The 14,495-nt window shown below is 32.8% G+C and overlaps 1 protein-coding gene across 2 annotated transcripts; it reads left to right on the top strand.

The window, feature by feature from the left end:
* Positions 1 to 210: 210 nt before the first annotated feature.
* LOC115886308 (zinc finger protein OZF-like) lies at positions 211 to 13,849 on the top strand. Of its 2 annotated transcripts, none has more exons than XM_030905401.1 (9): positions 211 to 426; positions 476 to 940; positions 996 to 1,156; positions 4,463 to 4,555; positions 4,619 to 4,768; positions 4,816 to 4,946; positions 6,834 to 6,915; positions 6,968 to 7,137; positions 13,584 to 13,849. In XM_030905401.1, the coding sequence occupies exons 1-9, from the start codon at positions 280 to 282 to the stop codon at positions 13,805 to 13,807; spliced, it is 1,623 nt and encodes a 540-aa protein (XP_030761261.1). In that variant the 5' UTR covers positions 211 to 279; the 3' UTR covers positions 13,808 to 13,849. The 2 variants fall into 2 exon arrangements, with proteins under 2 accessions (XP_030761261.1, XP_030761262.1); XM_030905402.1 differs by having other exon boundaries at positions 13,553 to 13,645.
* Positions 13,850 to 14,495: the final 646 nt, after the last annotated feature.

Raw genomic sequence — 14,495 nt, forward strand, 5'->3', positions numbered from 1 at the left:
AATTTAAATTTACAGTTTGTATATTTCAATTATACTAATACAATAAGTAGATAGATATCTTAAGATGTATGTGATACCTCAATCAAATATCTCTATTTTTTTTGGTGTCATAAATGAAGTGGAGAGATCCGAAACATCTATTTATATGACGTCATGAATTCTCGATCGTTATCCCGTTAACGATGATCTATGAATATGAATGGACCGAACATAACCAAACATAACCAAAATCAAGTATAAATAAATAAAGTTTAATGTTATATTTTTAGTTTTTGAACTATGGCTTGTGCAACTATAAACTTTGAGAAAGTATGTAGAACATGTCTTTCTCAATCATCTGAAATGAGGTCTTTATTTAGTACTGAGTGTACAAATGAAAGTAACATTAAACTTTCCGATATGTTAAATTCATGTACAAGTTTGCAGGTAAATCCTTTGTAATCTTTTTATATCGGAATTAATATATATTTGATAGGTGATCGAAAATGATGGCTTACCTGGACAAGTTTGTTCCAAGTGTGTCGATTCCATTATTAGTTCTTGTTTGTTCGAACAACAATGTTGCAAGTCAGATTATACCTTGAAAGAACTCTTGTCCCAGGAAGTGGGCTCTACATTAGTTGAATTAAGACCCCTAGATGCATTACTAGGACAGACCTTGAATGCTCCATTAATTATAAGCGATTTATGTGATAATTTTCAGCAAGAATTTGGTGCCCCTTTACATAGTATAGATAATTCAAATAGCCTGCAGTCAGAAGAAAATGTGTCAGTTAATAATAGTGGGGAATTAAAGCATCTTGAATCTTTTTCTGAATTAGGAAATGAAAATAATTGTGCTTTAAATGCAAGAGTAGATGAAGATGAAACAAAGCAGCCTTTGTTTGCTTGCGAGACTGTTGGATGTTTTTCTTGTTTTACCACAGAGAAGGATTTGAAGGTAATATGAAATATAGTGATTTACAAATTTTTCTATTCAAAATTTATAATTCAAGAAACATAAAAGGAGTCATTCTCCGTTACCAATAATTCGTGTATGTAAAAAATGCAATCAGAAATTCTCCAGTGCTAGCACATTATCTAGACATTTGTCAACAGTTCATCAGGAAGGCAGTAAAAGGCATATGTGCAATGAATGCGGAAAAGGATTTGCTAGGTATTTTTTTATTTTATAAATGTATAGGGTGTCCCATTTTCATTTGTGAAACAGGAAGTGACCAAAAACAATTGAATACGTCAATCAATCCTAATTTATGTCATATACTAATATACCAAATCTCAATTTTTTATCTGAAAAAATTAAAAAGTTTAGAGCCACTTTTGAGACACACACGGTATATATTTGGTTTAAATAAATAAAATAAAATAATCCCCACATAAAATTTCATGGAACAAAAATGAAGAGAGTTAAATTCTCTACATTTTCATCTCTAAAGCTTGTTTCATATAGACGCGAATCGCGAATTGCGAAAAGCGATTCGCCAAAAAATATTCGCAAAATTTGGACCTATTATTTCATACAGTCGCGAATTTTTAGGGCCATGTCATTTTTGCTCCACTGAAAGACTGAAAGTTACCAAAAAAAACATAACCTGAGATAACTTAATTTGTTTTATACATATTTATTCGTGTTTACGATCTTTATTTTATATTTTATAGCGTACAATATGAGTTTAAATTTGTTTAATAATTATGAATATCAATTACGATTGTGGGATTGGAATAGAATAAGGTGTAAAATTGCCATTTACTTATTGTTAAAACGTAGAAGAGAGCGGGTTTTATAGCACAGGTTTATAGGTCATTTATGGGTCATTTGGGACATGTGAAATATTCAAATTTCGCAAGCAACAAGGTGCTTGTCGCAATTTAATTTAAGAAATAAGGAAAAAAAATGAGAAAAAATTTAGGAATTTTCACAGATTATCTGTATAGGAGTTTGATAACTTGGTTGAAGTTGAAAAATTGTCACCATACATATCAAAAACATATTATGCATGAGAACCCATTTCAACTGGAGGAATGCTTTCATGAATGCTTTCAGTTACTTTGCGGCAGCGTCGTCAAAATAATCGATAACCGGATCACAACACCATTCTGCGCAAACGCAAACCTTAAAATCGCGCGAATATTCGCAGAAAGTTGAAAACACTTTAAGTTTCCCGCCCCCCAAATTTTAAATCTTGCGAATCGCCAAAATCTTAAAATTTCTGACAGCGCCGCCATGATCAGTAAAATTGGACCAATGAGAGCAGTTTTGCAAAATCGCGATTCGCGATTCGCGTCTACGTGAACAAGGCTTAAGTAACAAACCTCTACTCTTTACTTTACAAAACTCTTTACTTTTAAAAACTTGGCGACAGTAAAAAATGGTTTCACCCGGAAAAATGCAAAGAACTGCGTTTAGGTGACTTTGGCGCCCTCTAACATTGTCCTCGTAGGTTTTAGAGGTTTGTTACTTGGAGATGAAAATGTCGAGAATTAATTTCTCTTTATTTTTTGTTCCATAAAATGTTCTGTGGGACTTACAGTTCAGGCAGAAAATCGAATTCAAACTTTTTTCAAAAAAAAAAAGAATTTCTCAAAAACGGTGGGGTGAAGTGAATTTTTGAATTTAAGCTTTTCTAGTGGACTACTTACGACTGGCAAAGTATGAGAGCGGGGGTAATTTGATAGAAGTTAAAGGTGTCAGATTGACTGTACTAACTGGACTCTACGTGAAAAACTCCACGGAACTCCGTTTTCACCTTTTCGATAAGTTATAACTAAGATACGAAGGATCTCAAAAAATGCTAAATTTTTAAATTTGCCCTGTTTTCCAAAATACGAGAAGGCTAGGGCAAATCTGTGTGTCGCGTTTTTAGTTTCATAAAGAAGTAGGACAGTTATGTGAAAACCGCATTTTTGTATCTCTACTCATAAACAAGAAACCCTGTAAAACACATGAAAATGGCACACCCTGTATATACAGGTTGGCGCACCTCATTCGCCTCGGTTGATTATACGAAAACAGAAAGATGTAGAAACAAAATATTTTATGAGTATATGTGGGGAGGCATTGTGGCACAATTTAAAATTATTTTGAAATATACAGGGTGTCTCAGAACTAAGATCCATACCAAAGTTATATTTTTTCTTATGGAACACCCGGTATTTTATTTCATTTTTGGATTCTTGGGCCTAAACAAGCCATTTATTATAAAGGTTAAATATGTTTAAAATATTTGGTTTTTGAGATATTTAAAGATATTTGAATATGGATGCTACAAAAGAATAAATTATTAACACCCTATACATTACTTTTCAGAATTAATTCTTGTGCTGAGTTTAAAGGTAAAGAAATAAACTTTACTGAAAAATGTTATTGCTTCATTCATTTATACAGGGGTACCAAAAATTGGTGATCTATTTTTAGGATTTATTTTACATAAAAACTTTGTTATTTCAAATTCAACACCCTGTATTTTTTTTAAATAAATCGAAGCTGATTCAAATGCTCTTTCAAACTATATTAGGGTTTCCTATACCTATCTATCTCAGATTTTAAATAAAAAGCGATTTTAAATAAGATGGCTGGTATCGCCATGGTAATTTTCTAGTGACAGTTAGTAACTATTTTTAAAGTCGACATTAGTTTATAGACTTTATTTAAATTTATACCAGTTTACTTTTATTTAATTTACCTACAATAGTTAAATAAACAATATTTATTAATATGTATTTATTATTCTATCAAGAAAAACGAGAAGTAATTCTTTGTTTTATTTTACCCTTATATTATTTACCAACTTGTAGATATATTATGGATTTCTATAAAAGAGCCAATTAACGGCAAATTCAATTTCTTCACTTCCAACGACAGGTTTCTGCCTCATAGGTTTTTTATAAATTACACTAGCAACTCTGCGGAATAGGAAATAGGACAAGTAGTTTTTTAAATGAACACTTATCAGGAAGATTCCTATTTGGTTATCTTTGAACATAGCTCTTAAGGCTAAGAAATAATTTTCCTCACAAAATAAAATTACTAGTAACATATCCATTCGTTCCGCCAGAAGATACGGCTTTATTTTTCTTCATAAAATAAAGAATACTTACTTATTAAACTATTGTGAGTAAATTTTAGTAAACTTTAAATAATAATGTCTATAAACTAATGTCGACTTTGAAAATAGTTACTAACTGTCACTAGAAAATTGCCATTGCGATACCACTGATACCAGCCATCTTGATGGCCATTTTATTTAAAATCCCTTTTTATTCAAAATCTGAGATAGATAAATACAGGAAACCCTAATATAGTTTGATTCAATGTTTGTTTGTTCAATTGTGCACATTGCCTGCCCACCTATACCCATAAAATATTTTGTTTCTACATCTTTTCGTTTTTGTATAATCAACCGAGGCGAATGAGGTGCGCCACCCTGTATAAAGCTGTAATGTTTTTTATATGTGTGTATAGGTCTGATGATTTAAAAAGACATTTAAGAACGCATACAGGAGAGAAACCATTTCAGTGTAAACTATGTGGAAAAGCCTTTGCCCAGTCATCCAAGTATGATAAAGGAATTAATTAATTTCCTATACATTTAAGTTCTTTGTTTTTTTATTTACATAGGTTAGTGGAACATACAAGAGCTCATTCAAACGTTAAAGATTTTCTTTGTTTAGTATGTGGTAAAGCTTTTGCAAGATATACTAGTTTAATGGCACATAACAAAACACATACTGGCATCAAGACTCACGAATGTAGGGAATGTGGAAAAATGTATGTTTACTCCTATTTATTTCCAGCAGTTCATGAATTTGTTGTAGGCTGTGCGGTTCAGGTTCATTACAAATGCATATGAAGACACACACAGGCGAGCGTAATTTTATGTGCAATTTTTGCGATAAGACTTTTACATCTCAAAGTAATTTGACCATTCATATAAGGACTCACACAGGTAAGCCAAAAGTAAAGGAAAGGCAATGAAATGATAAGTACTCTTCCTTTAACTACATTTTATGTTTATTTCTTTGAACAGGATGTTCAATGATATGCTAATATTTAAGGGGACGATTCAAAATCACATGAATGTATGTACAGGGTGGTCGAAATTGGTCTATTTTAACAGAGAAAACCTATTTCCCGACTAGATAGTCATGGGCTCGATTTCTGAGACGTTTAATGGCGAAAACCGCCTGTTGATAGTTTCACTGCCAACTGAGATAACATTTTGAAAATTGCCGACACTTTTTTTTTTCGCGGAATAATAAAATTCTGGAAAGACGTTCTTAAGGCACTTTCTTAAACACAATCCAGTGGCGGAGTAAGTTTTTTTCTATACTGGCTCTTTTTGTCAGAAATAATAAAAAATATAATTTTTTAAATGGAAATCATAGTTGGCTATGATCTTAAAAAAATGCTGGCGTTTAACCCTTTCCAGCGATATAAAGTTATGTGTATTTATTTCAAAGAATAAGAGAAATATTAGGTTTTTTATCTTTGTATCGAAGCAGGCCTTGATTTTGTGTTGACCTAGTTGCCTAATTATTTTTTATCATAATTTAATATTCTATATTATTATTTATCTGCATAATTAAGGACTTTTGAAAAGGTAAATTAACATTCTATATTAGTATTACTATTTACAATGAAAACGCCAGGGTTACAACTGCACTATTAAATGGAGAATTTAGAGAGAATTTGATTGGAACAAGGGGCCTCATATTTTGGCCCCCATATAGGGGAAATTAAAAGACCTTATATATGTGTAAGGAAAGAACCATTGGGACGAGAGGACGAGAGAAGAATTGCAGAAGGTTACTAGGCAAGCTTTTAAACTTATTATACCAGTTCGCCTAATAAATCGTTGTAACTCTGTGCGCAAAAGATGTTTATTGTGTATTTAATAAGGAGGTGCTCAGTTTGAACATTTTTAATGATTTTTTTAGGAAACTATATTCGTCACTCAAAAAATAGTTTTTTTTAGTTTTGTTTTTTATTTATTATATCAATTTCAATTGTAATTACTAATACTAATAATACATAATGTTAATTTATCTTTTCAAAAGTCTTCATTAAGCAGATAAATTAATAATAATATAGAATATTAAATTGTGATAAAAAATAATTAGGCAAATAGGTCAATACAAATTCAAGGCCCGCTGGATAAAAAGACGAAAACCCTAAATTTCTCTCATTCTTAGAAATAGATACCCATAACTTTATATCGTTGGAAAGGGTTAAACGCCAGCATTTTTTAAGTTAATAGCCAACTATGATTTCCATTTAAAAAATTATATTTTTTATTATTTCTCATAAAAAGACCAAGCATAGAAAAAAAACTGACTACGTCACTGAATTGTGTTTAAGAAAGTGCCTTAAGAACGTCTTTCCAGAATTTTATTATTCCGCGAAATAAAAAAGTTTCGGCAATTTTCAAAATGGTAAAAAATTCAAAAAGGCCCCGTATCTCAGTTGGCAGTGAAAATATCAACAGGCGGTTTTCGCCATTAAACGTGTCTCAGAAATCGAGCCCATGACATCTCTATGTCGGTTTTGCTCTATCTAGTCAGGAAATAGTGTTTCTCTATTAAAACAGACCAATTTCGACCACCCTGTACTTTTAATTAACAGTAAAACTTTAATACTTCCCTTAAAATTTTATTTTTTTTATCAAAAAATTCCCCAAATGCAGGCTTAAAATTTCGCTTATTTCAACTTTAAAACTTGATAATTGACAAAAAATAATTTCCGGGTTCCGGCATAGGGTTTCCGGCCCCTTAAAATCGGATAAATGGTATTTTTAAAATTTCAATGTCAATCTTAATTTGTACGTCCCTTTCAGGTGAGAAACCTTATATTTGCAAAACGTGTGGAAAAGGTTTTCCTGATCATTCTCGTTTAAATGTTCATATGAGGATTCACAGGTACCTGTATAGTAAAAATAAAGTATTTCCAGAGTTAATTAATAATTTTTAGCGGTGAAAAACCCTATATATGCTCATATTGTAACAGAGGATGTGTTAGTTCTTCTCAGTTAAAGAAACACGTCCGTATCCATACAGGAGAAAAGCCCTATGGTTGTAACTTGTGCTCTAAAAAGTTTAGTAGAGGAGAAGATTTAAAAGTACATATGAAAATTCATAAAGGTAAAGTGTATTTACTTTTGTATCATTTTGCTAAGATACAGTAGAGTTTTGGTTATCTGAACATCGCGTCGCCTTGGTTAACCGAGCGAACGCTTAAACTGTTGATGCATGGTGTTGATTAACATTTGGATTCCTATAAGGTTGGTACGCCTTTTTATATTCTCTATAGAATGCCTTATCCTAAATATTTATAATTATATTCTTTCTCAAGACCATAGTACTGGAATAATTGTCAGCTCGGGGGCTTGGAACACCCTCAAAAGGACAATTTCATTTCTCCAACTCCCAGTGGATGACATACCAAGAGTATACAGAGACATACCTCACTGTAATGCTGAGCAATAAAAAGGATTGGAAGACAGAAACGTTTGCTCAGCAGGTAAAAGACCATACCATAACGTGGTATAGTGATGCTTCCAAAATCAAAGCAAAAACAGGGATAAGAGTACCAAGAAATATTTGAAGATTCCATCCTGCTCTACTCAAGTGGGCGAATTGACTATTTGATCAGCCAACTCTTTAATTACTTGTCAGTATCTTCAAACTTGTGGCAGTTATCTCTCATTTCATTTCAAAAGTAATGTTTTTCTTTCTGTCAACTTTTGGATGCCGTTCGTCAAAATCGTCCCTTCTACCGCTAAACAGTCTTTATGCTATTTGACGCATGCTTGCCACCCTACGAATGGTGTACATTGGAAAGGACACATACAATTCTCTTACAATCTTATTGTATATGATGTAAATATGGTATGATAAACTTTGAAAAGGTGATTCCTTTTTGGGTAAGGGGCCTATTCATATACTTGATTTTTTCTCATTTTTCGTTTTTCTCAAGTCACGTTTTTAGGTAGAGTTGAATTTGTGAATTGGCCAAAAACTAAATACTCCGAACCAATGGGTACCTACCCCAGCACCCTCCAGGCAGAAAATTACGCTATCGAAAAATGCGTACAACTTATCTTAGATAGGAACTATCGCATACAAGAAATATCCATCTTATCCAATCGTCAAGCAGCATTAATTAAAACCGATCAACTCAATAACCATCGTTTCAAAGTTGGTCAAAGAATGCTTGGGGAAGCTTATCAACTTAAGCAAAGAAAATAAAGTCATCCTACTCTGGAAACTCAAGAACCTGGAAGATTACGTTCATAGCCTGGAATGGGAATCCTCCAACAGTCTCGAAGACACTCGAAGAAATTTCAGAGAACTTACGTCCAAGAAAATTAATTTTCTTGATTTAAGTAAGAGCAACCTTCGGATTGTCACGGGGTTTTTAACAGGACACTCCTCAATTAACATCTCAGTAGATTGAAGCTAACAAAAAATATCTGATGGAGATTCTGTGGGGAGAATGGGAAACACCAGAACACCTCATCGCCGAGATGACAACCATTCGTGCCATAAATTTTGGTACCACTCACATTGGAGATAGAGAACTAACTTCTGTAAAACCGTCTCAGATACTGGATTTTGTCAAAGCCTTGGCACTGTATGATGAGTTATACCTAACTCAAGAATAGAGTTAGAAATATCTACTTCCCCCTCTCATACGTTCTACATTCTCGAGATGGTGAGCAATTTTGTTGGGATGGTTAATGATTTAGAAGAGAAGCAGGTTCGGCGGTACCAAGAGATATTTGGAGATTCCATCCTTTGTGCTCTACTCAAGTGGGTGAATTGACCATTTGTTCAGGCAACTCAGTTAGTATCTTCAAGCTTGTGGCAGTTATCTCTCATTTTAGGCCAGTAAGCGAGGGTTTTAGGGTCCGAATTCTGAATACATGCACCGATTGACGTGAAATTTTAACAGTGCATATAGATATATGGAAAAATTAAAACAACTTTGGGTGTGCGTCATCAATGACACCAAGCGCATTTATATGTAAATTGCTGGTGGCCACCTTGTGACGTGCACCCAAAGTTTTAATTTTCCCATATGTAAGAAACAAAAGTTACATAGTAACGATGTGTGCTCTAACCTCATTAAATCACCCATTTTAATTGCAAAAGTCAAGGGATGAATTCTAAGCAAAAAATGTTCTATAACATTTTTTCAGAAAATTAATATTTTCTAGTTATTTAGGATTGGAAATGTTGATTTTTCATCTAAAAACTCCATATTTTTCTGTCACTTTTTATAAATAACTCGAAAACCTTGCGTTTTATCGCAAAACTCATATAAAGCAGAAATGAAGCTTTTGGAATAACTAAACGATTCGTTTTTGTTGATTAGCGTAGGTGTAATAATAGCCGAGTTATCACTCTGTAAAGGTGATTTTTTATTTTTTGAAAACCAAACCAAACGTTTTACCTCAAACAATGGCGAAAGAACACATTTTTCGAAGAAAATGAATATGGCCGTTTTTAAATTGCTTGAAAAGGCCTTTTAGAAGCCTTAAAAAAGTTAAGTTATGATAAAAATAATTTGATGATTTAAAAAATAAATATAATCAAAATAATTTGGTTACCTCGTTTTTTCGGAAAAAAATTAACAACAAAATCTATGACTAAAATCATAAAAAATAAAAACTGAGCGTAATACATGTAGGTACGGTTGGCTCTATTTAGGTACTAACAATGGGCTCTGCATGTTCGAGCGATTTAGAATTTAGAGTTATCACTTTTACAGAGTGATAACTCGGCTATTATTACACCTATGGTAATCAATAATAATATACAGGGTGAGTTTCCTACGATGTTCTCTATGGGTATCTCGGAAACTACTGGAGATAGAGAGTCAGTTAAATGGGGAAAGAATTGCAGTTTTGTGGGGTCATAAATATGCGCCTTTCAGATTTTTGAAAAAGTTCATGGCTTACTAGATATTTCGAAAAAAACAAATTTCGGCTATTTTAAAAATTGTCTCTAATTCCATTATAAGCTATTTTAGACAAAAAGTTTTCAGATAAAAGTTGTAGATAATCACATCCTTTAATGATGTTCTGTCCTCCATTTTTTTCTAAAACCTATCGTTTTTGACATATGATACAAACATATGTTTTTTTAAATGGAAACCTTAGTTGGCCATGGCTTCATAAAAAGCGCCATTTTTCAGGCTTTTCAGCGATATAAGCTATAATATGTTTTCTTCGCAAAATTATCTTCGCATTTAACCGATTCTCTATCTCCAGTAGTTTCTGAGATACCCATAGAGAACATCGTAGGAAACTCACCCTGTATATAATAATGAATCGATTTGTTATTCCAAAAGCTTCATTTTTGCTATATATGAGTTTTGCGATAAAACGCAATGTTTTCGAGTTATTTATAAAAAATGGCAGAAAAATATGCAGGTTTAGATGAAAAATCAAACATTTTCAACCCTAAATATCACGAAAATATTAATTTTTTGATAAAATGTTATCGAACATTTATTGCTTAGTAATAATTAATTCATCCCTATATCGATGTTTGCAATTAAAATGGGTGATTGATTTTTTACCCCCGAGAAGGATGGCACTCACCCTCAGGGTGAAAGCACACAAGCTACTAGGTAACTGTTAAAATTTCACGTGAACCGGTGCGGGTGTCAAGAATTAGGAGGTAATACCCTATTTTTATTCTCGCTTACTGGCCTATTTTAATTTAAAAATATTTTTTTTCTTTTTGTCAACTTTTGCATTCCGTTCGTCGAAATCGTCACTTCTACCGCTAAACAGGCTTCTGACGCATGCTTGCCACGCTACGTAGATGCGTACCTTTAAAAGGATAGATACAGTTCTCTTACAATTTATTATAAATAAGTATAATAAACTTTGAGTTGGTGATTTCTTTTTTAAAAGTAAGCAGCCTATTAGCATTCAGAATAATTGCAAAGAAATTCTATGGCCTAATTTGATGACTTGAGAGCAATGACGCTCCAGTTAAGGTGATGTGGTCTTCTCCGGCGAAAAATCCTCCTTAATATTCTTTCAAATCAGATGGCCATTGTCTTTTACGTCTTGTTGTATGTGCTGGTTCAAGTAGAGGCCGAAGTAAGGTATTAGTGTGATCATGTAGTCTATTGAAATGTTTTTTGCTCCGAGTTTGGATGACTTCTTTGAGGTACGGGATTTTTAAGTTCATGTAGAGTATGAGTGGAGACATACCATATGGTGCGTTTGTTATCATCTGTAGAATTTTGGATTGGCTCCTTTATATTAAGGCTATATTTGATTTACTAGCGTATCCCCAGAGTTCTGCTTCATATGTCCAAACAGGTATTATTATGGTTTTATATAAAAGAAGTTTATTCTCTAGCGATAGTTTAGATCGTCTTCCTATTAACCAATATAAGTCTTCAAATTATTACTTACTTATTTTCAAATCTATTTGCTTACGTTTCTTTCGAAAGTACTTGATGGAGGAAGACTACGGAATTAGTGTGTTGTTTAAGTATACCGGAGGGCACTGGTCTCTAATAATTAAACTAAAGTAATTTCGGACTTCCGTTGTCTCTATTTTGCTTACACTAATAAAAACAATGGAAGCCCGAAATTCTTCCTCTATTACATTTAGATGTCTTTGCAATATCATGGAAGCTGTTGCCGGCTTTTTGTCGACAGCCATAATTACTGTGTCATCTGCAAAAGTAGCCGTTGTTACTTTATTGTTTGTGGGAAAGTCTGCTGTAAAAAGGACAAGAGTGGTCCTAAAGCACTACTTTGTGGAACACCTGCATTTATGCTATAATTTGCAGATACATCCTCACTACATCCTTACTTATATTCATATGAATGAGGTTTTTTATCATTTTGCGTTTTTCTCTAGAGAGTCATGTTCTTACTAGAGTTTTATGTTTAGTACGATTTGTGAATATATCAAAATATACTATAAAATCAAAATTAGCATGTTTGAAGTTGATTTCGATGACGTTTATACCGAGATTTTGTATGTTAGTATATGACATAAATTAGGAATGATTGACATATTCAATTGTTTTTGGTAATTTTCTGTTTCACCGGAAATGACTACGACTTTTGATTTTTAAATGGCACCCACGGAATTTTTTACTTTATTTAATAGAAAATGACATTCTGAATAGAATGATATATCATATTACGTCAACTTTTGACATTCTCGCTTAATAAAAAATTGTATTTTAAATTTCAATCTAAAGGGCCATGGCAATGTTAAAAACGCTAATTCTTAATCAAGGAGCCTTGGAAAAATAGATTTGATCGTCTAATATTGTTAGTGTCTTGTCCTGGCAAGTTAGAAAATGCCTAAATCGTTTTTTTAATTATATATTTGTTTTCAAATGGAACGAGGGTGACTCATTAGCATATTTAGAAAAAGCATTTTTTTACGAATAATTAAATCCCCCCCCTCCCCCCCACTTGGTATTTCGAGTCAAAAATTTTCGTTACGAACCGCAAGTTATAATTTCAAATAAACCATATGCGAAAATGTCAAAAGTTGACATATGATATGTCATTCTATTCAGAGTGTTATTTTCTATCGAATAAAGTAAAAAATACTGAGGGTGCCATTTAAAAATCAAAAGTCGTAGTAATTTCCGGCGAAACAGGAAGTGACCGAAAACGATTGAATACCGTCAATCAATCCTAATTTATGTCATAAACTAACATACCAAATCTCGTTTTTTTGCCTGAAAAATTAAAAAAGTTATAGGAGCGAGCCACTTTTGAGACGCACCCGGTATATAATTATAGAACCATACATTGAAAAAACATTGTTACAATCATCATGTCTTTCTTCTTCGTTATCATCACAGTTGTCGGTTACATCCTTCATCATTTGCAACAGTTTGAAGACGTTTACCTCTCCCTGGGGCGCTATTCTGTAAAATCGTCGGTATCGGTAAGTTACGACAGCTCTCGGTACGTATTTGTATATAGTAAAAATGTGTTAATTGTTGTTGTCATAGTTACCGATCGGCCCTATGGCAGATATCGCATATTTGTACCGACGAAAATCGGTATCTCTACTTGTTAAACTCACGGTAGACATACTGAGAGTCGTCGGAACAAATTTGCGATATCTGCCATAGGGCCGAGATCGATAACTATGACAACAACACGACGCTTATTGGCCGTACGTACCGATAGCTGTCGGGAACTTACCGATACCGACGATTGTACAGAATAGCGCCCCTGGGCGGATGGCATCAAAGGCCCTAAAAAATCCGAAAGTAAAATACTAAAGTTTTATATAGATGGTTTCAGCTGCCAATCAATGATGATTTCTATTGGGTAGATCCCCAATATACCATTTATTAAAAATTGAGATAAAAATTTGTAAAACTTAAATATTTAACTGGAAAAAAAATTTCAACTTTCAAGACACGTTAAGGCAATTTTTTAAAAAGTAAATGTGTTGTAGATTTTTCCTTTTTTTTTCAAAATTGAATATTGTTTTTTGGCGGTTTATGTAAATTTTAAATAAATGATATAGGATTATCATTTTACAGGCAACACCTTTTTTCATATGGGTCATTTTAGGTGAAAGGGATTACGTCTGCACTATTTGTCAGAAAGGTTTCTATCAGTCCAACACACTGAAGGTACACATGAGGATACATACGGGAGAAAAACCATACTGCTGCTGTATATGCGGAAAGAAATTTTCACAGACAGGGCCCTTCTCAATACACATGAGAACACAACACCAAGTCAGTATGGATGGAGTTCAGAATCTCGAAGGAAAACTTATTCAATATTTATGAACTGTAATATTGTTAAATATTGAATATAAAATAATTTATCAGCATGTTCGCCTTTATGATTGCTCCTCATTTTTCAATAATCATTTAAGAATATACACGATGTTCCTTAATGACATGCTATTATTTAAGAGGGTGATTCTTGGACCTATTCTAAGAGAAAAACTTTATATGAATGTATATCAAAAACATCTTAATTTCTGAGATACAGGGTGGTGAAATATTCTAAAAAAAACATTTTTTCATAATAACTCTCATTTTATTACAGGTATCTTTATGAAACTTGATACACGTCTTCTATGCATCAAAATACCTTTTTTGATGTACAAACAATTTTATTTATTTCAACCAGTCAGTGCCGTCCATACGGGTTTTACATGGAATACTCTTAAAATAAAAATTATTTTCAAAATCTCCATTCATTTGGCATGTGTTTATTTCTCACCAATATATGCTACTGAGCATCTTTTAACTGGCCAGGACAAGACACGAAAAACACTAGACGATCAAATCTATTTTTCCAAGGCTCCTTAGTGTTTTTTAAAACAGCCATCGCACTCTAGATTGAAATTTAAAATACGATTTTTTAAGCGAGAATGGTAAAAGTTGACATATGATATGTCATTCTATTCCGAATGTCATTTTCTAACAAATAAAGTAAAAACCCAGGATGCTAGTTAAAAATCAAAAG

This window comes from Sitophilus oryzae, unplaced genomic scaffold (genome assembly GCF_002938485.1).
Source record: "Sitophilus oryzae breed Bouriz unplaced genomic scaffold, Soryzae_2.0 scaffold_482_pilon_pilon, whole genome shotgun sequence".
NCBI lineage: Eukaryota > Metazoa > Arthropoda > Insecta > Coleoptera > Curculionidae > Sitophilus > Sitophilus oryzae.

Excerpts from the sequence above, each read along its gene's own strand:
- LOC115886308 (XM_030905401.1), top strand. The coding sequence starts at position 280 with ATGGCTTGTGCAACTATAAACTTTGAGAAAGTATGTAGAACATGTCTT. Across the intron at positions 4,769-4,815 it reads TGTAGGGAATGTGGAAAAAT|GCTGTGCGGTTCAGGTTCAT; the intron begins GTATGTTTACTC and ends AATTTGTTGTAG. Across the intron at positions 7,138-13,583 it reads ACATATGAAAATTCATAAAG|GTGAAAGGGATTACGTCTGC; the intron begins GTAAAGTGTATT and ends GGGTCATTTTAG.